The 26729-nt window shown below is 40.5% G+C and overlaps 1 protein-coding gene and 1 long non-coding RNA gene across 2 annotated transcripts in view; one reads left to right on the forward strand and one right to left on the reverse strand.

Annotated features, from left to right (window-relative positions):
* The first annotated feature begins 3483 nt into the window (after window positions 1–3483).
* The window catches only part of LOC110974619 (uncharacterized), a 38832-nt gene continuing 15586 nt past the window's right edge, over window positions 3484–26729 (forward strand). The window contains exon 1 of the mRNA XM_022226410.2: window positions 3484–4318. Within this exon, the coding sequence (XP_022082102.1) occupies window positions 4252–4318 (67 nt within the window). The 5' untranslated portion in view covers window positions 3484–4251. The remainder of the gene's footprint in view (window positions 4319–26729) is intronic.
* Window positions 22470–26599, reverse strand: LOC147798318 (uncharacterized). Its single transcript, XR_015426193.1, has 2 exons — window positions 26025–26599; window positions 22470–24245 (listed from the first exon to the last, which is right to left on the reverse strand). It is a non-coding gene; the product is annotated as an uncharacterized LOC147798318 (long non-coding RNA).

Consider the following 26729-nt stretch of genomic DNA (forward strand, 5'->3'; position numbering starts at 1 on the left):
TGGCCCCCGGAAGAATGCTTCTATCACCCCGTCAAAGGATGTCGTGACAGTCGCTGCGGCGTCTGTACTCGGACGCGGTATTTTCTTACCTGTTGTTTTTAGCTCTTTCAGAATCCTCGCCTCACGTTGGTGTAAGAGATGCCGGTGGCTGCGATAATTCTACCTCTATTGGGAAATCCTTTATACCCTGCCAGCGGAAAGAAGTAATGATGCGGTAGAGACATTATGTACAACCCACATAATTGTCGGATGGAGTTCTTAAGTGCCTGCTAGAGACATATCGAACCATAAATACTCCAGTCATCGTCGTCTGATATCCACAATATTTCCTGTCAGTATTCCCAGAATCTTAAGATTGGTTATAGCTTTCATAATGATAGAAACAACTGTTACTGCAAGCTTCGCCCACTCAGCACGGCCAGCAGTCTTTTGATATCATATAAACTAATGATTTAAATGAATAACCATATACATGTACGTGTAGATATACGACAGAAATGGCTTTTCATATATACCACTAAAACCCCTTAATTGTCGACAAATTTTTCACTGGTAATTCATCATTTTCAAATGCAGAGTGTTGTTAAAAGTCTAAAATAAATTCGACTCCGTTGACAATGTTCAGCAACATTTGCGAGCAGTTCTTGACAAAATCAGCTTATAGCATGGAAGATTCAGATTATTCTCAAATTACTTCCCTACAAATCGTCAAAAAATATGCCCATTGGGGGAATGGAGATGTACACGGCTGTTTGAAGTGCATGAAAAGATCTTTCAGTCCCAAAAGTACATGTTTTCATTTCATAATTTCCAATTTGTAATTGTAACAATTAAAGATCTTTAAGCTGAATGAAAGTTAATCGGCTTAATAGGCTTTTCTTGGATTCTTTTTCTCCGATTCTTTTTCCCATCTCTACAATGGAACATCTCTTTTTGTCTGATTTACAGTGTCACAAGCGCTTTTCTGGAATCCTTGGTGTCGTGATACAAGTGAAAAATAATGGCAGTGATTGGTTGTAATCTCCTTTTAAAAGCCCGCATTTTGAAAGCGCGGCTTTCATTCAAAGACTGAGAATATGAATAATTTGGTAACGATGGTGTTGGACACGGCGTCTGTTGGCTGATATACGTCGGCAGAGTTGAGGGTTGGAACCCAAGCAATACAACAACGATAGGAGGATTTTATAGAAATAAGGTCAAGGATTTTGGAGTCAGTGTAGGAAGTAACATGGGTTCATTTTAGTGGAGTTTGTCCGTGACTCCCTGCAAAGTAATGAGAAAACCGCAAAATAGGCCTAAATAGTATGACGACTAAGGGCACAAAAAATAACTTCCCAAAAATCATTTTAGGATTACGTCTTCTATTTTGATCTATTTTTCCGAACTATTAACCGCGAACTATTTTCAAGATGTATTTTTTTAGGCCTAAATACATCTTGAAAATAGTTCTTGAAAAATAGGTCGCGGTGCCCGCTGCTTCACTTGACTCGGACCGGCCAGCCGACCCCGGCAAGCTCGATGGTCGAGTGGTTAAGACATCTGCACGAGTAAGCAGGAGGTCGTGGGTTCGAGTCTCACCCGAGTAAGCTTGTGAGGGTTTTTTGCAAGCTCTCGGACAAGCACTGAGCATACAGTACTTATCAATCTACGTTGGGTAAGGGCAAAAACCCGTTATATAAAGATTAGTCTTGTTCGCATAAAACACGATACAAACACTGGTTCCAGTAATTTTTTTTCCCTCAGAGAACATATCTCTTTCTAATTGAGTGCCATTGAGGCTGCCATATGGTGAGAGACAAATTACAGTGATCATATTTTGTGTTCTTTCAATTCCATCATTTAAAGACAACCTCAACGACAACAAAGTCTTGAAAAACCCCAAATGAAAGGGCGCCAACACGCCTGCAGGCAACAACGGCACTGCGCGTGAATGACCGCAGACAAAGGGCCATTATTATTTCGTGTCTACGCAGCGCACTATTCCACGTAATCTTTATTACATGTGAATCCATACATAGTAACGACGCGTTAAAATGTTGGTCGGGACCCATTAGTTATTACGTCCCTTGACTCTCAGGAGAGACAGGGACGATTTTGCATGTAGCTGATGCTTTCTGTTAAGTGACGTTGCTGTTGTTTGCTCCTGATATATCCCTGATGAATGGTTTCCACCATTTTCGACCTCTCTCTCGCTCGGTTCTTCAGACAGGTACTCAGGGGACAAACTCGAATTAGAGGATCAATTTTTACAATTTTTTTCCTGCATTGAATTGGGTAGGTATTCTCTTTTGTAGTCTCTCGAATCCGTATGTTAATTTGAGAGTCACTGACAAACCGCTATTAATGCCCCTCAATAGAAATCAAATGGGGCAGGATGAAATCTGCCCTTCCAAGCGACTGAAGAGAAAACACAAGTGATTCTACACTTCAATTATCGTGGTGTAAACTTAACACTGTTGGTTTAATGGACACCAGGGAGTAAATTTTAAAAATATCACGCGATGAAATTCTTCTCAGGCATATATTTTGTTCAATTTTATACGCTTCTTCAGTGTATGAATACTATTTGGCATCCCTTTAAGTTAAATTTTACCGTGGAATACATTATTGCACTCTTTACAAATGAGGGCGACGTTGCTGTGATCCCATTCAGTGGAAGTCAGCGTTAAGTTTACAGATTTTTCCGTTCGGATTGTGATCCCAAAATTTGCTCATTCAAAATAGTTTTGAGGAAGGGTCGCTCTTTGGCTTATTGCCATGTACTTACACAGCAACGAGTCACTAAAAAGATGTTTTTGACAGCCAAAATGTGCACCAGTTTTGGGGCGCAATCAATGCAACATTAAGGCTTTCTGCGTGGAATAATGTTCGCAGTTTTGTTCATGAATACAGAGACTGTCCCATACACCATTAAATAAGGTGGCACCAAATTACTTTTTAAATGTTGGAAATAAGCCTTTAAATGAAACTGTAGTGGATTGCATGTGACCCTTTACCACATATTGTCACTACAATTTTTGCAGCGAAATGATAATAGCACCTGCCTGAATTTAGATTAACTTTTAAAAAAAGAGAAAAACTAGGATACCTGTGAAATATTCATTGCTGACACTGAACATATCATACACTTAATTTTTCGAAATATGTTCTCAGAAAACACCAGCGACTCTCTTTGGAGGGTTCCCCACATGTTATTTCTTTCTGATAAGTTCCAGATTTTGTTCATCGCGTAAACATTTATGGAAGCAATTATTACGCAATAAATACAATGTAAGTAGGGCATGTCCCGATTTGTTCAGAACAATATCGTTCTTATTCGGCCTATAAAACTAAGTAGCAGAAGTACAAATACAGTGTCATGAATTTTATTTCTATTATGAAACGCATGGGCAACATGACTGCGTAGAAGCAACACCACAAGTTTGGGTTATTGTTCTTTTTAACAGGCCATTTATTGTCAATTCTCGTAAATTCTCCAGGTTACTGAGGACCCACCCACTCCAGTTACGTCTCAATAACGGCGCTGAGGGGGCACTGGTAACCTACGGTTGAGGGATTCGACCCACGCCGCCCCCGATTTTTCCTTCATGGGTGGGTCACAACAAGGATGCACTTGATGTTCTTGGACGCTTCGCTAACGCGGGTTATCATCCCCTTTCTTCATTTTAAGTACAAGCGTAGGATGAGCACAGTAATTGATGGCTTCCGTTATAACTGACAATAGACGGGTTCGAAATCGCCGAATGTGAAAAACACGCACACACACACAAAAAGAAAACACCCATACACACTCCAAAGAAAAACAAAAGCCAAGTAATGTAAAGCATTCCCTAGCTGTCTGAGGCATAGACCTCTCCCGATCAGCTGCGCTTGATTTACGGTTGCGTTGGCAACACCGGAGGAGCAGCCACTCATCGCCTCACGGCTGATTTCCTTCTCACTCATCTTTCCTCCCGGCTCCTGTGATAAGCTCTCAACATCTTCAACCTCGCAACGGCAAGGTTCGGAACCAAAGCGCAGCACATCTGACTCGTCGCAGCTGGACGCGCCACGGACAAACTCCAGTCCGGAACACGCTGTGCTTTTCTCCGCGAGACGTGAGTGACATAGTCCTCGCTCATCGACGCTAAATCCAACGCGCCTCGTCTGACTTTTGTAAAACGTGGTAGGGTTTTTTTCGTTGTTGCCCTCGGAAGGACCACGGACAGACGGTACAGCCCGGGCCAAGCTCGGTACATCTGCCGTCGGAATATGGCAAGGTGGTTCTACGTACTGTGCACAGGCTTCATTGCTCTCATGCTAGTCGTCGACGTAAATGGTAAGTTTCGCTCGACAAAACCCAATAAAGTTCGGGAAGATCCTATACCCGACAGCCGGGTCAGATATTAAAATTTCATTATTTTGCTGTCGGAACTAATAAGGTCATAAAGATGCAGATTCGTTAATCATGAACGTAGAAATAGAATGTTCAGGAATCCACCTGCTCTTAGCTGAGTGGTGGGCTTTTAATGCGATGCTAAAGGGAGCACACTAGGAGATTCATCAAAGAGGGTGCACTGGGTGTTTGCAGAGCGTTCACCGTACTGGGTGCCTTATCAGAGAGGGTACACTTAGTGCTTTGTATGTTACAGGGGGGACACTTAGTACTTGGTTTCAGAGGGTCCACTGGGTGCTTTGCCAGTGAGGGTTCACTGGGTGCTTTGCCTGTGAGGGTTCACTGGGTGCTTTGTCGGGGAGGGTTCACTGGGTGCTTTGCCAGTGAGGGTTCACTGGGTGATCTGCCAGTGAGGGTTCACTGGGTGCTTTGTCGGGGAAGGTTCACTGGGTACTTCGTTAGACAGTGTTATGGGTGCTTTGTTAGAGAGAATACATTAGATGCATTGTCTGCAGTACATCCAAACGAACACAGGAACCGGACTGAAACGTAGGCTGATGGTAAGAAAAGTACGCTGGATGAAAAAGAAAAACCAAAGGTGAAGATGGATAACAGTAGGTTGGGTTAGTAACGCGTTGTGTGAGAACGTTTATTTATTGAATAAGTCACACAGATAAACTGGAGATCGGTCCATTTATAATTTAGTCGTGTTTTCAAGAGTTGAATCATTTTTTTTTACCGTTGTGTCCCTCAGTTAAAGGGATGGTGGATAGACTGGCGAATGAGTGGGGTCATGTTTGTAGGTTCGGATCACGTGTCTGATAATCTTTGTCGTCAAGCCGAATCTTAAGAGCATTATTTTCCCTCAACACGGTGCCTCATGTCCAAGTTATGGACACGCCCATTTTTTTTTATAATGGCAATACGTTTGGAAGCTCCAACGCCATAGTTGGAACTTTGACAGGCGCAGATCAAGGGGAGAGTCTAAAGGATACAAGACCCCCGAAAAAGTACTGTATAAACCGTGTAGGGGTCTCTTTTGCGCGTAGGTTAAGGACAAAACAAAGAGAATAAATAATTCGCTAACGGCAAAGACTATCAGTACAACTCCTCCCCCTTGTACCAACAAAAGATTCCGAATTCCCCCAGGCAAAAAAATCCTGGATCCATCTGCTTGGTTTTGTGCATCATGCCTGACGTCTTTTTTGTCGAAAACTGTTGGGTTGCTTGAACATTTCGAAATTTCTAGTAATTTCATAACTGACGATATTATTGGATTCCTTCTCGTACTTTATTAAAAGATACAAACAACAGAATTTAGTCCTTTTTCATTTACGGAAAACTCTTACTTGAAGAATACTTATGTTTGTAAAACCAGGGTGGTTCTAGATGGTTTGCATTTGACGTCATCGACTGAAATTCCAACTGTCCGAACCAGACTAATGCCAACGTGAAAATCCCTCATTTGCTAGGCTGTGAGACCCTTTCCCGGGGCAGTATGTCCCTATTCATCCCCCCCCCTTCTGATAGTCTGGTTTTCCTCCAGGCAAAACCAGTGCCGGGTATTCCTTAACCATGCGTGCGATAGCCACGTCGAGCTCCATCAATGTTTCCATAAGTTGGCACGAACAGTACCAACCCTCGGTCTAGTTTGTTTCAGGCATTTTCTATGTAATCATGGTGTGGTACGATCATAACGTGGCTGTTATAATAACACTGAAATTGATCGCAGAAGCAAAGTGCATGAATGGCGGAATAATACATGCATTAGGCCGAGGTACTTCAAAGGACCTAACTTTTCAGCCAGCAAGGCTTAAAGGGTACATGCAATGATTTTTGTTCTTAGATGAACTTTCTGGGAAATTTTATTTCCTTCTTCAGTGAATGAAAGTATTTGGCGTCCTTGGGGGGATATGGCGCTTTAAAAAGTGCACGTTTTTAAACTATTAAATTGTTCATGTTTGAACAACTGAGGGGCACTATTGCTGTGATGCCACGCGGGGATGACACTGTTCACTTTATATTTCCCGATTTAGACAAAAAATCCAAAGTTTTCTCCATGAAAACGTTTTAAAAGAAGGGTTTCTCATTAGCTTACTGCCACATACAAAATCACCAAAGAAAGGGAACTTTAAGACGGTAAAAAACAAACTTTTGAACATTTTCTTAAGCACATATATAATTCAATATTGAGGTGTTCTCCCACAGTTTGGCTCATAAATATTGAGGTTGTCAAAATACTTTCTCAAATAGCACAACATAGATTTAAAATATGGATAATTGACAAGACGAGGGTGTATGTTTGAGGTTTGTATTTTGTAAAAATGCACTGTGTAGGACTTTTTAATGTTATTGACCACCATGAGCCGGAAAAATACTAGGAATGCAGCGATAGGCCGAGAAACAACCATTACCTTTGAACATTACATGAGGTACCATTGCATGTTAATCGAACTATTATTTGGCCCAGGGCGTTGTTGACATAAAGAATGAACCCTTTCAGTGTGAGGAACTTTTATTTTTTTCTTGTTATTCGGACGGAAAACAGTGGTTTTACTTTAAAGTTCGGAACTAATAACACTAATAACGATTTTTCACAAAAACACTGTGTGACCAAGTACATATTCATTCATTGCTTCACCTACTTGGTTTTGAACAGTCAAGCACTTTACAAAAGTACTCTGTACAGCTCAGCTTTAAGCACAGCCTACCTTTATTAAGTTACACTTTAAATAAAATTTCACTCCAACGCACGAACGGATATCAACCACTCAATAAATAGCTGCCTTTCTGCGCTAAATCCTGGGAGAGGAGAACGCGCGAACAAATAATCTAACCAAATCGGACAGCCTTAAAACACTGTTATTTACCCTTCTGCGTCCCCCGACGGACAAAATACGTCCGATTCGCGTCTCTCAAAGAATATGCTAGTGAGGGAATACCCTTGGTTGTTGTAGGTCTTGGGAGGTTGCGAGAAGACAGGATGTGATTTGTGCTGCAGGAAAGGCAAAAATCGAATTTTGAGGGTTGTTTTCAGCTCAGTCTAAACAACTTGATGTATGCCTCAAGATACCAAGCCATTAAACGTAATTTAGTGTCATTCATTTGACCTATATAATCATTTGTCAGAAAAATGCACTCTAGGTATTCAAATTCAACAGACAAGCAGCCAAGCCAGTACCGGGGTTTTGCCGCTCCTGTAGTCAAATTTGAGTCCTTTATAAGAGTGTCTCACATGGTGTTTTCTCGTTCACCGTCGGAAGTACCGCAATGTTTAGAAGAGGAACTACTGTGAACTAACGCATCGGACAATACACATAGACTATCCATGAAATTGCCACTTTCTTGACATCAGTTTGGTCTTTGGCTTGTTTGAGGGTGCATGTATTATTTAACAGTTTCAAGGCGCCGATACACCTGTGTAGTCAGTGAACATGCCCACACTGCTCAATTTGACTCTGGAGAAATTTCATCTCGTCCACTTCATTGCATGCACGGGAACTGGTAATACATGTATAATGCACCAAACGATGTTGATGGTGAATGCATGCATTTCTTTTGTAAGGAAGATGCATATTGCTTTGTGGTAAGTCAGTTCTTGCATCACGACCCTCTGGCTGAAAACTTAATTTCAGTTTTATTATTAAATTTACCATCCTCTTGGGTAAACAGGAAAAATGAGAGTGCGGAAGTGTAAAGCTTGAACTTTTATAAAGGTGATAGTTTTGTTCGTTTCTACTACTAGGCCTATTATTGTAAACTGGAGGACGATTTTATCAATTAATCGATAGAGTCACCGTCGCTTATCACGTGGCAAGCATGCAAGCCATTTTATTTCATTTGGTCACAGCAATTTGACAAAAAGAACTTCATGTGACTCGCGATTAATCTTCACAAAAGTCACGAGGGAATCTGGGAAGTTTGAACTTTCACATACTGGACCTAATAAAGTTTTGTACACTGTTAAAATGTCCCTGACACCGGATAACTACTTCGAAAAATGTAACCACACGCTGTAGCTGCAGCAAAACAATTTAGTTCACATGGACATCGTCAAACAAGCTACAAACTCTACGAGTTCTTACAGGAAAAGGGCTGATTGCCAATACAGTATAGCCAGCGGTAAAACACGTCGACTTTAATATGTGTGACGTAAGAGTTCGACTACCTTTCTTCTAGTCTCGCGTACATCTTCCACCAGCCCCTACACAACTGTTAACAAGCTAGATTATCATCGAAACCCTTCAATGAGCTCTGATCCAGTACAAATCTCGCTTTGCTTACTTCCAGGCACAGCAGCGATGCACGTAGGCCACGCGCAAATCCGTGTACTGATTAAATCTAGGACTTAGCGCCACGTGACTGCGTGCTGGCATGCAACGGTTCTTGAACTTCGGTGATGTCATTGACTGATTGTAAAAGCAGTCGGTGGAAAACGACCGACAGCCGGTCTTTGGGTTGATAGTATTGAGGCATTGTGGAAAAGAGAGAAGATCAAAATGTGAATTCGTCCTAGTTTAAATAAAATAGTGCCCGGATGCGCAGATCTGCTAATCACGAGAAACATTGCGTTTGAAATGATGTTGCCTGCGTTGTATAAAGTGATCACAGAGAACAGGTTGTGCCGGGATTCTGTGACCAAACAATAATCATAGTTGACATTTTGACCCTAATGCGGAAATAATTGTATCAGGCTTGGCGTTGGAGGGTACTAAAATTACATATTAGGTTCACTTGAGACGAACCTGTAGCTATGCCACGACCAGACCAATCTACACTGAATACAATAATTCAACCGTCTCTAAATCTTATTAAAGTTGTTTTCAAAATCGAACGGTCCTGGATCGGTTTACATTACGTCCCCTGGCAAAACTGCGTCAGCAAGGCAAAAATAATAAGACCTACATACGTGAACTCTTCGTAGGGTTCAACATATTGCAGGTTCCGATGTAATCACTGGTTACCGATGAAACCGTTGGAATTTTGTTAAACGTTATTTTACGGTGATGGATATGTCAACTTACGTCGTCTTTATTTTTCTTCTTAAAACATTTAGTTCTGTAAAAATGTACCTTTCCTAATGCAAGGGCGGATCGGGGGGGGGGTTGAAGAAGACTGTTCTCCCCCCAGTCAATTTTGCTTAGATAGGCTTATGCTACACAAGGAAAATGCTAAGCAGACATACTAAAATAAAGCATCTTGCTTAAAGTAGAAATGAACAGAATAATGAAAACGTCAAAATACCGAAGGAAGTATGCAATTAACAATTACAAGTCATGTAACGAATTTGGATTGAAAGTTATATAACACTGATTGAAAGTGACAAACTTGTTTTATTTGTCGTACATTCGGCAACTGTATAAACTACGGAATTAAATTGTTTTTTCACTGGAAAGTATGGTAAATGTATGAAATTGTTTGCAAAATGTTCGAATATGAGGGAACAAAGACGAAATAAAACATTGGATATGAAAGGTTATGAACTTTAGAGGCGAATTTGAAGTTGAATGTTGAACGGAAAAAAGTTTCAAACTGTACGGGGAAACTCTTATAGTTGCTTCCTTTTTTAAGATTCGAATAATATAGGTTCTCACGACTAATTGTTTTGGTTTTTTTTTTCGATTTAGTTAACAATGGGGTTTCTTTTTCACCTTGGTTGCATTCTTTTTTGATTTTGTGCCAACAAGTGTGGGTTTAAATCCTTTTTTTTTAGAACTTCAAGTATCTATTTTACCCGTCGGAAGTTAAATTGTCACCGACCTTTGGGAACTGAGGGAAATAAAGATTTGTCTTGCTTTTCGTTTCCTATTACAATCAATTTATTTCAAACTTCACGTGTTCAATTTAGACTCCTCAATTTTTCTTTGGCCAGAAATATTTCTCAACCTTGGAGGGATAGGAATGCTGAATGCTCCACACACATTGTCTGGATTAGATCATTCCTTTCTGAAATAGTATTAGATTACAGCTATCTGTAATGACCACTTCCAATTAAATTCAATACAGGGTGCATTTCTTGAAGTTCTGCCTACAATTCTGACCATTCCAAGTGAAAAGTTAACAAAGGTAGAAATAATATAAAAGCACCACTTCGTCTTAACATGAAAATAAAAATTTTTCTTGTTTTCCTGTGTATTTGTTTATAAGGATTTTCTGTTTTTCTTTCCTAGAAAATCAACGTTGATAATGATATACATACGACTCAGACAGATATGCCAAAATTAAACAACGACTTGAAACGTTTTTACATGAACACAAAATTTGCCCTTGCTTCCCTGTGCATTAGTCAGAAGTCTTTTAAGTGTTTGTTTCCTTAAAAATCCATTCTGGTAAATGCAAATAAGATTCGGGAATCAATCTGATTCCAAAGAGACGAATGCGAATGGTACCATGTTGATCAAACCGCATTCATAATCAACCTCTTTCCCAGATCTCTGACAAATTGGTGTGAACAAAAGTATAATTTAAATTTGAATCTACTAAGTTAACGAAGAATGTTCAAAAATCGAAGTGAATGGACACGCTTTAATGTTCAAACGCGGATATAAAAGCAACCAGTTTAAACGAATTTGAATGAGCCTCGCATTAAACTGAACTATTTAGTTGATTTGCCGGTAAAAACCTAATTTAGATAATTAAATTAATCAAACAGTTGTTTATTTTCAGTTTTCAATTTTTAAGGAGAACCAAAATCATAAACAATGCTTGTCAACACTACAGTCATTAAAAGGGGAAAACTGTTCAATAGATATACTTTTAAATATACTGGTTTTATTTTTCATTCACAAATTTTGAATGTCAAAGAACTTATTACTACACGGTTATAGATAAAATTTTGACAAAGCATTTTTGAATTTATTCAAATGCGATATGTTAAAAATAAACAAAACAAATCAATATGTACTATACTGGAGATCAGACATTTTTAACGTTGGTCTCTTATTTCTTCTTAATAAAGGTGAAAAATTGCTATTGATTCTGAGTCATATCTCCGTTATTGAACTTTTCATTAATCACACTTATTCTCATTGACTTATCCAGTTACTTCCTGCATATATATCACAGCCCCTTGTTTCCCATGCTGTTGTATAATTTCTCGCATTCTTCCTCAATCGCGTCACAAAAACAACGATCTTTTTTGTCAAGAATCACACGCTTGTCCGAATAAAGTATTTTCATAGCATAATTCATCACCCATGGGAATCGTCGTTCGTAGGATTACACTTTCAAGTGCACTCCATGGACTTATCGACGGAGTTTAGAAATCCAGTGCCCGATAATTCATGGGAAACTTGAATCTTAAGTTATACAAGTCGATACTTCGCCTTCATGATTCTAAATATAACCCTCTGACCTCTAGAAAAGCTGTCAACGCTCATCAAAAAGCCGATGTAAGCTGTTAAATCTGGTGGACTATGGTGTCTAGGTTTAGTATTCGAGAGTTTCATCGGTTGGTTTGCAAGGAAAATTCAAGACCCAACCCAAGGTTGAGCATCAGAGCTGAGAGGTGATGGTGTACATGGTACTCTCAATCTCATCTGAAATAAAAATAGCCGAGGAGTTGCACAATATTAACGGCTTGTTAACAGCTACTCTGGCTATGTGCGCCAATGAATATACGTTTATTCATAGCCTTTATTAATCAGCATCACATTACGGAGTTTGGAAGAAGGTCCAAGTTTTAGAGGCAGGAGGAAACCGGAGTACCAGGAGAAAACCTGTGAGAGCCAGTATGGACTGGAAAACCACATGCACTTAAAGCCTAGGCCAAGCCAGGACTCGAACCCAGGCCTCATTGGTGCAAGGCGAGGAAAGAACCCGCTAACCCGCTCCTCCAATGGCATGGGCGAGAAGGAAAGCTTTAAAATTTTATATGCACATGAATTAGCTTGCCAACGCTGGACAATAGATCGAATTCGTCTCACGGGTCGACGCATTTGGTTCTCTTTGGTACAATGGACAAAAGTGGGGGAGGGACGTGGTTCAAGTCGGAGAAAAAACTCAAAAGGTGGAGACTGTTCAGTAAAGGAGAAACGGCAAAAAAGGGAGATTTTTTGATTCGTATTCGAATCAAAGACTTAAACAACGCCCTCCCTGAAAGTTTAATACTTTCAGCCTGAGATTAAATGTTCGATTTATTGTAGAGCGTTTGCTGTTTGTATGTACACAAAAGCTTTAGTCTTGGCCCAAGCCGTTAAATGTGCAACTCTTCTGCTGGGTGTACAACTATTTTTTTTTTCAATCACAGAAACATGTAATGCTTGTATATTAAGTCACACACATATAGACATGCAGTCAGCACCACACTATTTCCATTACTCATAAGTCCAAAAAGTTAGCTGCGGGAATCTGCCAGATTCAAGTTATGTATGCTACCAGACTGCACGGAATTGGGGGCATTTAACACCACGAACAAGCAGGTTTGCTGAGCGGCCAATTAGGAGTTCACCGTCTCTTCAAATGAAGACCAAGTTTACAACTTAAGAATGACATGCTTCCTGATAAAAAGGAGGAAATTATTTCGTTAGGAAACTATCTGCATTTGTAATCTCATCTGAGAATTAGCGATGAGTAAGTTACGAAATGAATGAAGAACTAAACTCAAAATTGAGGTTAACCTTTAATTAACTCAGCTGATGGTGAGTTTTAAAATGAAAAACACAAAGAAAAATAAGGATCATACGTAACTATTAACAAAGAAATATCAAAATAAATAAGTAAGATAAATGGTGGAGTAAAAATAAATTGAAAGGAATATATATACAAATGCAGAAGACACGTTAGAACTGCAGGTGAAATGAAAGGAATGTTTCACTTAAAATGAAAACCATTGCCACCGAACATGAAAAAGAAAATATTCTCGCAGCAAATCGAAAAAAAAAGTCTAAAACGGTGAACTTAAATCTGAAGTGATTTTCGTCTTGTGCTTAACATTGTTATAATTCATGTCATCAACTGCGATTTCGTTGTCTATCAAGTCGATTTTGATTGTTAGGTTTTTTAGAATTAACAGTTACAGGTTAACAGTGTATTGTACATTCTTGAGAATAATCGACACTTTTCTGAATAGGATGACGCCACATGAGAGGTTTAACGGATTCAAATGTCGTTACACTTCGGTTTGTTTTAGTTCGGTTCGGCTTGGCTTTAGGACCAATGTAATTTGTGCAAATGAAGCAGGTAAAATGAGGCAATCCAAAGATTAATCGGACTAAAAAGTAAAATCGCAACGTGAGATTTCCAGGTCAGTCGATCTTGAAACATCCAGTAGTTTTAGAAAAAAAAACTTGTGCATAACGAAGTTTTTTCATTGCACTCTGGTGTGTATAGTTATGAATTTCGTCAGGTGTCCGGCAGAAGGGCACCTTTCGCTGGAAGCGTGATCACAGCAGAAAAAATGTTCCCGACAAAAGGGCGTAAGAAGCACACTCTCTTTATGTAGTAAAAACGGATATAATTTACTACAAAATCAACCTTGGCTGCACAAAAAGCAACCTTTGAACAACTTATTAAAGGACTTGGGCTTTTTTGTTTACTTTTTGCCAAGAAATCTTCATATTTCATTAAAATACAATAGTTGCATACTTTCGTCCTTTTGCCGGGCACACGACGATGCTACTGAACTACTCTGTCCTTTGTAATTATTAGGGAAAGGATAACAAGTCTGTTAATTTCCATGAGCCATTATGTAGCAATGTGCCAAGTTATTAAAGCATATAGTACTAATCCTAGTAATCGTTGGCAGAAAATAGTTCCCTGGTTATTATAGGCAATACTCAGAGAGCCGGAAGCAGTGAGCCTTAATTACCACGTAAAAAGTGATTAAAAAATACAACAGCACTCCAAAGTGTCAAACCAGACACTCTCCCAAGTACTATAAAAATTAAAAAGTCATGAAGGTCGTGGGCGACGAAAGCGCAGAACACGCTTGCAAGAAAAGGGTGACCGCTGAAGAACGCTTCTTATGAGTGATATGATCTTGAAAATCAAATCACTACACATCGGAGTTTCATCATTCTGCTTCTCTTTTCAGCTGGTATGCAAATCGATTGAACCTGTCGTCAATTTTTTGGGCTACAGAGGATCTCTCGGCGACCTTAGAGCGGCATGGGAATTGTCCTCAAGTAATGATTTTTCGCCGCATTAGAATCTTCCCTTTGTCAGATTTTTTCTGGGTAGCGAAATCTGTAAGGTTCAACCTATTTGCATACTAAATTGCTTTGAATTTATTGCGATTTGATTGTAAAACAGATGAAAGATTTTGTTAATATGTCATGAACTTCTCCCAAACCCATATAGACCAAAAACGAGCACATTTTGAGTGATGTTAAGCTCAAGAACATACGACCTTTGCTTTTTGGTAAGATCGACTAAATTTCACAGAAAAAAACATGGTAGTGTGAAAACATTACACTGCACTGTTTGTCAATTGACAGAGAATTAAATGCCTTGAAGACCAATTTTGAAAACAAAAGGACCAACCTGGCGGTAATTGGTTGCCAAGCAACTCTATCCAAAACGTTAGACCTGTTGACACGTGCCGTCGTAATAGGCAGTTTCCAGGACTATAGTGACAAGATTTGCAGACAGCACTTGGCTGGAAAATTATTCGTCTATGTATACTTTCTGACAAGAGGGATTTTTGATGATTGGCAATTTTTTTTTTCTTCCGACAATCATCAGAATAAAGGCTTCCTCGCTGGTTGACAATAGTGGTGCCAGTGTCGCTTTCATTTGTGCTTTCATTAAGGATCTTTTTACGTCACCCTTGGATGATTCTTTTCAAAATTGTCTGCGGATGATTGGAGTCGAGATTAGTTTGGATCAAATATAGTAAACTCTAGCATTTCTGTCAGAAATATGACATATGATGCTGTATTATTTATTGGACGACAGCAAAATGAATTTCGTTAATTAACTTTATTCGAAGTCCAATTGTAATTGCAAGGGGATTGTTGATAATGGATCCGCATTTTCACAAGGGTATCTTTTCCAATCTCCTTTATTGGTTTCCGACCAAGCGGAAATTTTGAATAAAACTCAACTTTTGTTTACCCATTTTCGCATCAGAATCATGTGCAAACTTTGCCCTAAGTGATGAGAATATCTTGGTCCGCACACAGTAAGTCTTTGCTTTTTGCTATTTTAGAGTGCCATTGCTGGAATCCATCCCTCTAAACGTTGGTTTTTATCATTCAACACAGACTCCCAAAGACTTGCAAATGGTGTTCGATGGGATGAGAGCCCGCTCGCCTTCAAAGCGGCCTTCAGTGTATATGTATTCGCAATGATGCCTTGTTTTAAGAATTTGAATGGCAACCCCACCCCTTATGCAATGTGTAACCAAGCAAAGAGTGTCCCGCAGGGTATTCAGCTCGTTGACGATCCTATGAGTGAGTCTCGACTAAAGAAATCGATATTTCCGCCCAGAATGTCATAAACTGTGAATAATACGAACAAACGTCAACTTTGTTCCCTCCAGCGTCTAAAGTGCTTAATTTTGGGTTTGGTTTTCTTTCCTTTAGTCCATTCTGTTTCCTGTAAGCTCTTTTCTAATGTGTTTGGATTCATTTTGTCTCCATTCGTTCGCCACGCGATCCGTTTCCCCAAACTAAAAATACATGTTGTAAACCAGACCCGTCCCATTGATGAATTGCCCGAACGAAGACCCATGGGCGTGTGTTGTGTGAGAGCCCGCGCGGAGCAATTCAACGCCTTTACCATTTCGCGGCTGTTATTTCTTGCCCGGATGTTTTCGGGCCATTGCAGACCCGATAGACTCGAAGATCGCTCATTTAATTCCTGCAAAGCACACAAACCCACAGCCTGGCAGGAACAAATCATCCCAGAATGATCGTAAATGCGTTTGCCAGCGATCCATCATGTACTGTTCGCATTATAATCGCTGTTCGGCGTTAATGGGACCCCTTCAATTCCTCCCTAATTGGCACTTAGTCGGCCATATTCACTACAAGGAGGATGGGATTTTTAGTCATTCAGAAAGCAAAGTATTCTGCGAATCCAAAGGACTAAAATTGAGCAAACACAAAATTGAAATGACTTGTTCATTTCAAATGATTGAAACTCCCACGCGAGCCAAAACACATTTGTTCTTTCCCCGCGATTTTTTAATCAACTTAATGCATTCGCATTATAATTAATTTCAAAAAGCGTCACGCTTGATGAACATACTCAAAAGAGCCCAAACTTACTGCCATCACAAATCTGTCACTATGTACAGCATGTGCCTGCAATAAGGTAATTGCTAGAAGTCGATGGCTGATAGAATGTATGAAAAAAATAACTTCGATAGCCCGAGGGTAGAAGTCACTTTATATTCTAGCAGAGACTGTTCTTTACCCTCTTTTCCACGGTTGTTTCTTATACACTCACTGCTTTACATGTCACCCTGGGGCTTTCATTAACAAAAAAACTGTGCACATGAATAGAGGGCTTATAGCACAGTCTGAGGATGCGGAATAGTGAAGAAGTTGGATTTTCAAATTCACCTGGTGATCGTTTTCATCGCTCTGTTCTTCGTAGATGTTTCCCGTCCACCTGCATGGTGTTTCAACTAAATAGTAATCTTATATTCTCTTTTTGTTAGTTCTCTTAAGTTAATGGCAATAAATAAAAAACACCGACAGATTGGAATTTCTCCGTGTCTCTTCCTATGATCCTCCCTTTTTCTGACCTTTAGTAGCCACCTGTTTTGCCCATGATCGCTGAACGAATTTTGACATATTATTCAGAAGCCTAGTTGGTGGTCAGTAGCAGAATGCCAATCCAAACCAGCAACTACTGCCTCCTCGTTCTGTAAACAAGGGGCAATTAATGATGTTTTTAGCATGACCGTTTTTTTACATTACGAAACCGCAATGAAAACAACATGAGGCATAGGCCGATAGTTTATTTATCCAAGTGACTTGTGTTTAAATGGCTCAGTGGTGCTTGGCTGTCTGCATCTTAATTAAAAGCAAACTTGTTTTTTTCTCTTCTCCCGAATTCTAGGCAACGTTTTCTTCATTTCAGTTTTTAAAATTAGGTGTCATTTCAATTAGTAATTTCAACTTTGAAGGGCAATTTACAGCCAGGAATTTCGGGAGCGAACTACAAAAACACTGCTGATACATTGTGGTCGGTATCTAAGGAAACTATCCACCAATTTCGAGAGTAATGTAATGATTATTCCCAAGGCGTGCCAAAAGCAAGACTAACCATATTTCTACGACAAACCGTCGGTCCTTGAAGTAACAAGGAGAAGATTGCAATGGAAGTTCGTTCGAATATAGAGACATATATCCTAACAAAAAGACGGGTCTGGCTTTCGGGACACTGGGGGAGGAGGATTGAGATGAGGAGAGTTTGTACAAAGAATGCAGAGGGTGCTGTAGGGGACACGCAGGGAAAATATTGAGATCCATCGTGCTTTCTCGTGCAATCTAAGGAAATTCAAGGACAACATTTCGAACCTTATTAGCATTCCATTTCTTGTAATTGCTACATGCAATGAGGAACTCACATATAGTTAGCAGCTGAATGGGCAGGTGCTGAATTCCCCCCCGGGTGAAATTTCGAGGGGGCGACCGGGGTGCACACATTTTTTTCAAGGGGGCGACGTGAAGCAAATGAACTGTAGTTTGTGTATTGGCTCTGTACATTTCAACACTGGGTGGCACCGGGGAAGGACACGGACATCGGCTAGATGAGCCCCCCCCCCCGGTCGCTGCCCTTGAATTCGCTACTGGTGTCACAGTAGCTGTACGCATGTAGCACAATTAACAGGGTGTCTACCATTGCTACCGGTACCATGCTTCGTCATAAATTTCCATTCATTCAAAAAAAAAGATGATTTGCACCATAATGTGATTGTTATGACTTATTCTAAATTATGGTTTGGGGAAACAAAAACGACTCAAAGAATGTGGAAAGCATTGTCAACAGAATGAATTTGGTCAGAATGGGATACTTTTTCCCAGAAGATGGATACGATATCATGCGTTAATTTTCTGCCCTTCAACGACCTAATGAGCGATTCTTTCGGGTCGATGAGCTCTCATCTACCCCGGAGGGTTTCAAGTTAATATCTGCATAGAAAGCAGCACAGATGAGCGAGTAAACGCGCTGAGTATGTTTTCCTTTTCCTCAGGAAATTCAAGTCTATATTTATACCTGTCAGGGGCTAGCACCGAAAGCTTCAAGTGAATGGAACATACTTAGCGATTTGCACCACAACAGCTGTTTAATCGTTCACTTGGGTGAGAACCCAGTTCGTTTTGTTTTCCCAAACTGTGGATCTGCCCTTCACAATGCTCCCACCCCGACGTTCTTTGAACATTCCAAAACGCTGTACTGCAGTCGATGTTTTAAAAACAAGACGCTAATCAATTTCGAGGACCCGACAGGAAACGTCAGGTGAGCGACAGCGTGTACTGGATTGCTTATGGAGAAGCGTACATGGCAACTAGTTCATCGCTCATCTGCGATGACATTCCTTTACCAGCTGCTTGGCTTTACGCGCTTGAAGTCATTTCGCGCCAGATATAAAAACAATGGCAATGACGTAGGCCCTCTGCTTTTACCATGACCCAGGGTGACCACTAGAGTGCAGGGTCGGGGTACTGCCCAGAGATATGTCGAGCAAAAAGTGCTGATTGCCTCTGCAAATCATCCCATGCACCAACATTGATGATGAGTTGTCGGAACAGGCATATCGTGTCAATGAATGGGTGAGACACGTTTTCCAATGAGGCCGCCCCGGGCGAAAAAAATGAAGAACGTGCAGCCAATATCACGCTTAAACTACCCCATTGGATGCTTAGACATGAAGTTCTGAACTTGAAGTCACGAGAATCGGTTTCACTCCGAGGCATTTTTAACTTCAAATTTTCGTGACGCATGTGGTTGCACTGTATTTCGAATATATTTAGATCAACACGCGGGCGTGTATAGAACATTTTGTACAAACTTGTGCACACCTTGGAGTTGAATTCGGAGCTATGCTTGCTAGAGATCCTTTTTTAAACAGACATGCACACAGATACGCACGCATTGACACAGAAGAAAAGTTTCCACGTCTCTCTCTACCTTTTCAATTGAGTAAAAGCTTCGAACAAGGTCATGAATGGTTTTGTACAAACTTAGTATCAACATTAAAATGCAGGCCTGGTGCTCTTACATGTTCTGTTGGGCTGAAAGAACACTAATTCCTGGGGCCAACAGATCGATCTCAATCCCTGCCTTCAACTCATTTGGTACACAAATACTCCGGCATGCAGCTCGAGTGAAAGGAACGAGGTTGGATGAAATTTCATGTCATTGGACTGTCTACTATACTAACAATCCGTGTAAAGATTTAAAAACATTAAAACAATTCAGGACGTGGTTTCGTTTATGAGGAATTGAATAAAATTGTACCACAATTCGCTGAGACACAAAACCATTGATAACATTGCGGACTTGGCCTTTATTTGGGAGTTTTAGTGGCACCCTGGCATACCATAACTATGAACTCCTGAACTACTGTTCTGGAGATAACCATATTTTCAGTCCCATTATCTACTGACTGAGGAAATTAACTCGCAAAGCGAATCCATTAGACAGCCAAAAACAGCCTCGAGGTGGTCACAAACCATGAACCGGTGAAGGCTTAACATATATTTACGCTAGCAGTGTCATGATCTATTAAAATGATGTCTGCTTTGCAATTTGTCAAGGTTTAAGACAGTCCACTTGGTGACCACAAGGTTAAACTCTGTCTAGCCAAGATTGTAAGTCCAATGTGATGCCAAACAAGTCGACAGCAGATTGTCGATATCCTCAGTATCGATGCAAATGGATCAGATAGAAATGTCTCCGTACGAGAGTCCACCTTGAGAAAAAAAATGAGAAAATGCAACGTGGCCTATTAGGGAGGCAGACTTCCGTTTTGATGTAGTCATCGGTTTTTTAAGAGCTTTTTTATGGTTTTTATGTGGCGCTGAGAGTATATTTAGGATTAAAACTGTGAAAGCTATACAGGCTGGTTCTCTTATTAGCTTGAGAAGCAAGTGCAGAATCGCAAGTGAAACAGACTTCCCATCTCTAGAAACAGTGTGTTGGTCAAACAGCGATTTTCTCACCTACAGGTGCACACCCGCTTTCCTTTTTAAAAAGGGCATATTGGGAATAATGCAGAATAAACCTAGGGTTTACCTCCCTGTACCGGGTTTCTGGCGTGCCCGGGGTTGCCCTGTAACTCACGGGAGCTTACTGTCTTGAGCCACCTCCCTTTTGCAAACAGAAATGAAATTGCCTCATATACCAGGTACTACGAACGCATAAACCACTTTCATTGTCGATGATGTTTAACTCGCTGTCCGCTATTGCCACTCAAGCCCAATGGGGAAAACATTTCCTAATGCTCCTGCGTTCGTCTTGTTTCCACTCAGCGATCGCAAATCTCATGTTTTGAACTCTAGCGATTAAAACAATTTGAATCTCAGTTATGAGTTTCTCATCGAGAAGTCATGTTGACAGAGGGTGTAAGGTGACAACAAAACAGTCCTTGAGAGTGTAAAGGAATATGTAGAGCAGTTCCTTATTTATCGTCCACCTGTAGCGCTCCACTCGTGCCATATGCCATTATGTTTCCTAAGATAGATTTCAAGCAACCTGTAGTACTGACGTTTCCAGTGCCGTTTGATAAGATTCTTTGTGTAAATTAAACACAAACTACTCGAAGTCGACCAACTTCCAGTGCTTTCCATTCGAGCTTTATCCATCCCCCATCGCACTTCGTCTACCACAAGGATAGGCCTATTCAGTAATTAGACGAAAGTTGCATCCTCTGGGAGAAAACTGTTTGCAAATTCTGGAGGGAGAGGCATGGTTGAAGACTATCAAAAATTGTTTTGCAATTAACTTAAAAACGTTTTTGCAAACTAGTTTGCTTCCGTTGTTAACATTCGTAGTCGGTTGTAAATGACTTACCCCTTAAATACGTGAAAAAATGCAGACACTTAAAAAATCCTAATTAGTCTAAAATTTACTCTTAGTTATAGTTCAGATTATGAGACTTGACCGATTTAGGCCCATTTTAGGAGTTCTAGGTAATATCTGCCAATATATTGACCAATGGGTTTCCGGGTTCGGTGACGATATCAGCTGTGCAACTGGACCGATAGGACCTCGCTGTACCGACTACACGCTTCAGGTAGAGATCCCTTGAGATGTCCTCCGTGCAATTTTAAAGAGATTTTACCTTTCCACTCTGCTGGAGTCTGGTATCAGGTTGCATCACAATGCATCAGCACAAAGTCTGCTCCCAAATACGTACCAAATCAACATTGTGATTGCAGGTCCTTATGACATCTGATACGCGCCGAGTGGCGTCTAATGCGTTTTGCCCGGGAAGCAGCGGGTTTGCTGTTCCCACGCCAGAAGGGAGAACATTTCCCATACTGCAGTTCAGTTCAGTTCAGATTCTCAAGGATTTTTTTCTCTGAAGACTACTCTTGGTTTGTATGACAGGACAATATTATCTTGCATGATTATCATGTAACATGAACGCATTTGTCGTAATGCTGCAAAGCAGATAAAAATGATCCATTTCGAATGAAGTCTCGCAACTTGTATGCTAACGTAGATCATAATTTCTAGTAATGTTTGAGGACCCAGCGGAGACTTGGAGATCAGTTTAGTTGTGTGGCAATCAGCCGGGGTGTGGCTGCCTCGCGGGAAAAATACCTTCTTTTTTGTGGCGATATTCGTAAAGCATTTCGAATATTGATGACAAACAAAGTCAACCTAACGAGTGTCAAAAGAGCATGAAACGTTGTTGTCGATGTGTTCAGTGGCATGATGGATAGTCTGGTGCCCTTTCTGCAATTAACGTAGAAAACACTTTTTGGTATACGGTATGTAGAAAAAAATGAAATGGGGACAGGATGGATCTAATTGATTCTGCTAGGGCAAGTTAAGACAAAACCACTCCTCAAAACTCAAGTTGGGGTTTTCAAATTGCCATCCTGAAGCGAACTACCGAAACTTTCTGTTTTAATGTTATTCATTCTAACTGTAGCCTGCACATTTTAAACGGTCTGTGAAACAGAAGTGAAACATGGAATGAATCTCTTTATTGGGTCAATAATTAGAACATGTATTGTAAGAATTTACAGAACTTACGACAGTTCAGTTCACAGTGCCGTTTAGGTGGTAAATTCCTGAATTAGAAGTCATGACATTTCTGTATAAGTACTCTACATTCTTTTTCTCTTCAACAAAACAGAAGTTTGACGATGAAATCCAGCTACAAAACTTCATATCTCGTCATTGGTAACCTTTTTATTGAACGTGTGTGACACTAAATTATAATTGTTAAAACAAAAATCTATTATTGTGTAAAAAGGCGAAGAAAACAAAAATCTAATGTCCGCTGTTGTGTCTTAATCCATGTCGTTAGGTGTCTACAGTATTTTTTGATTCCCTAGAAGTGTACGATATCAGAGCAAACCACACTTAAATTGTCTTCCTACTTCCATGGGGCGTCCTTTTCTTTCTTTGTTAATGTTTTTCTGTGCAGTTAAAAAGGGATTTTAATCATTTTAAACAATCTGTATAATCTCGTGCAGTATGTATTTTAATTTTCTAAATGTCTGGGAAGTTTGATAACCGTGGCGTTCAACAACCACAGTAGTCATTCGCATCAATCTTAAAATATGTACAGCCAATGACAGAAAAGAAAGCTGAAGGTTTGCGTCCGTGTATCCTGAGAACGACCGAGGGGGGCAGCCCAAACTTTCGATTCGAAACATCCAGTATTTACGAGAACCAACGTGTTAAAAAGAAAAATTACCACACCTACCGCAGGTCTTCCTGTACTTTTTACTTGCCTTTCGCTGAATCATTGTGTGGTTTTGTTCCATCGACAAACAAAATCTATCACATTTCTGCTGGACAAGCCTGCACAAATTGAACCAGGGATTTCTCTCATTTACTTTAAGACGATTTCACCTGAAATGGCATGTCTGATATGGACATTGCTTTTTCATAGCCGGCCCCTATTCAAACTGCAGCTGCAAGACAAACATGTAATCTCGTGTTACGTTTTTCCTCTCCATTGTAACTGCTCGTCCAGGTCTTTGAAAAATACCTTTCGCTTACAAAAGTGGTAAGAATAGACTTGGGATGAGCCTATGAATCCTCCCTGATGAATCGAGGAAGCTGGCTATCCGCTTACCAAGTAAAAACAGTGGAACCGACGTAAGTAGATCCCAGCAACCATCTCTTTGTGAGGCGAAAATTCAAAGAAGGCCATTTCAATTACTTTCTCCTTTTGTGTGTCACTTTGGCAGTACAAGATGAATTTTGCGTTGCGCGCAGTGTGTAGTGGACTACAGGACCACACGTTGAGTGCGTTGTCAATTATTCGACAGTTCATATGAAAAATGTATGTGCCGACAGGGAAATGGATTGGGATCCCACTGCAAAGTGGATTAAATTTAATCTTGTAAAAGAAATTATAAATTTTAATGATTCAAGGTTTGATGGTAGCTCCTGCGCCAACTTTGTCTTTCAAATAATTTTCAACTAATTCAAATTTATTTCATTTCACAATCCATCAAGCGCACAAACGCAGTATAACGAACACGATTACGAAACTTATATAACGGGTTTTGCCCTTACCCAACGTATATCTTAATAAACACTGTATGCTCAGTGCTTGTCCGAGAGCTTTGCGAAAAAAGTCACAAGCTTACTCGGGCGGGGCTCGAACCCACGACCTCGTGCTTACTAGTGCAGACGTCTTAACCACTCGACCATCAAGCTTGCCAGAGTCGGCTGGCCTGTCCGAGTCAAGTGAAGCTGCGGGTCCGCGATTACGAAACTTCTGAAAAAAAATGAAAAGTAAACCGTAGGAGTTGTAAGTAACTTGGACCACCACGTACGCACTCCCTATTCGGTGTATATTTCATCAAGGACGGGCTTGTACCTAATGATGATTCGCCTTCTATCCACGTGTTTCACCAAAACGAATCGCAAAAAAATGCAAACTTGTGAATAAATGCCAGATACCTGTCACATGTTAAAAACTGGTTGTGTAGTCATGAGCAAATCCTTTTTGTAACGAATGGAACTGCAAGCTTTTTCTATGATTTATTTTTCTCTAAGTCTAGATAATACTGTGAGGCTATAAATGAATCAGTTTACGGCCCGAAACACCCGATGGCATTTTCGCAACCATGCGGTCATTCTACAGACGTTTGCCGTTGAACTTGCCTGTTTTATGCATGACCGATCGAGATTCCCTTTTGTGTTTTTCTGCGACGGGGCGAACGTCCATGTATCCGGCTGCCCTCCGCGAGTAAATATTATCGTTCTTAATGTATTGAACAATTAGGCTCATCAAACAGGTTCCTGCGTGAGTTCGTTATTACACAGTAGGCGTTCAGCGAACTAGCTGCAGAATCCCATTAGATTCAGCATTGCGTGTTTCAGGTCAGTGTGGCGAAAAGCGAAGGTCAAATTTTATCCTTCAGTGCCCGTGTCTTGTAATCTAGGCTACCTATCGTCAGCTATGGTAATAAAAGTAATATTCATATTCAGGAAGCAATATATCACATCAAAAAATCGCTAGTTTGAAGAATATTGATTGGTTATCGGAAATCTGTATTTTTTTAAGATACAATGAGAAAATGTGCTCAATATGCAGACACGTTTTTTGGCAGAAACAATCCGAGGAGACGCCTTTACTGCGCTGGTAATACACTTGTGCGCATGATCCAAAATGGGCGCAGCACTCGTACGGTTAAGTCCCAACATCGTTTGATACTTGCATGTAGAAGAGGCATACAACGGATGCATAGTACCTGATACCAAGCGTGGTTTCATTGCAGTAACGTCTGCTAACTATGGTCGCTGAGTTAGCCTGTGCCTGGAAAACGTTTTACCCAGCAACAGCTTGTTTTGTCGACGTGCAAAACTTTCAGCAGTGAAACGATGTGTTTGATTAACCGAGATGTTGAAAAAGTCCTTGGCCACTTCGACTTGAAGACAGAGACTTGTGGGTAGCGTGCAAAAAAACACAAATATTCTTTGTTGTACGAAGTGGCCAACAACATATTTGGAGACCATGTCTTTGCTTATTCAAATGAAGTATGTTACTTCACTTTATGTGCATAACCGCGAACTGTCAGTACCTTTTCCTTAAAAGGTGAATTTGCTCGGTGCAGTATATACCGGTAGGTATACATGCTGCTCTCTCGTGCTGTCCCCAAACCGCTGACTAATAACGAGCGGTAAAATGTGGCGCGAATTGTTCTCAAGGTTGATTTACCTGTGAGTTATTACTCTCTCCAACTGCCTGATTGCAAAGACTCCTATGGCAATAGCCTTGCGCAAGTGCAAATTATAAAGGCGTTGCAACTAATGATCTTTTATCAGCACTTTATGGAGTAGCTCTAACCATTGGAAGTTTTGTAATCTTAATTTACAGAATGCACAGCAACAAATATTCACAGGGACAGAGTTATATGAGTTCCAATGCTGTCGTCAGTTTCCGTCAAAAAAAGTCAATAAGCCGATACTGTCCTTGCATTGAGTAGCACGTATGCCACGAAGACATCATGAGGTTTTAATGCTAGAGATAATAAGAAACTCAGAAACATACCTGGCAAACATGCTTCCGCCAATTCTTTAGAGACCAATGTTATCCGAAGATCAGTCGATGGTGATTATATTTATTTTCCGGGATTAGCATAAAGCCTACCGCTAGCCTTGAGCATTAATATGAGACGAGGGCCCAAAAATCTCATAAATTGATAAACGAAACGCACCCAATGTATATCAAGTTAATGCATATTAATTATCCAAAAGACGTTGGAAGGAATTGTACGCGATGTTTAGGGAGCGTCTCAAAAGAGATCTCGTCGAATGTTTTGTCGCATTCGAACGACCGAGATATTCCATATTTGGTCACTTGGCCAAGGCCATTTCCTCACCACGCGCTGGGCGATTTACATTATCGACCCCAAGGATTTGACAATTTGTACCGCCTGACTGACCATGATTCTCTCGCCTATAATAGCCGGCATACTGCGGGGACCTACAGGCCCTAGTGGCCAAAAGTAATAGATATCATTTCTAGATACCGTAACTTCGACGCAGGGCCGGATTTAAAAGTGCCGTTCGCCACAGTCTGTCAGGAAATGCTAGAGCCACTCATTTTATGTGGTTGCTATACTGCATTCATGAGCTAACGAACTAACTATACACTTTAGAGTTTTCCCAAAATCTAATTTCAAGGAGAGAAGCACACTCTGGTATCTTCGTAGGCCTCCAATTTTCTTTTCAATCTGGCCCTGTTTCCAGCCCT

The sequence above is a fragment of the Acanthaster planci genome, linkage group LG08 (genome assembly GCF_054643075.1).
Source record: "Acanthaster planci isolate LZ-2023a linkage group LG08, COTS_SCS, whole genome shotgun sequence".
Lineage (NCBI taxonomy): Eukaryota > Metazoa > Echinodermata > Asteroidea > Valvatida > Acanthasteridae > Acanthaster > Acanthaster planci.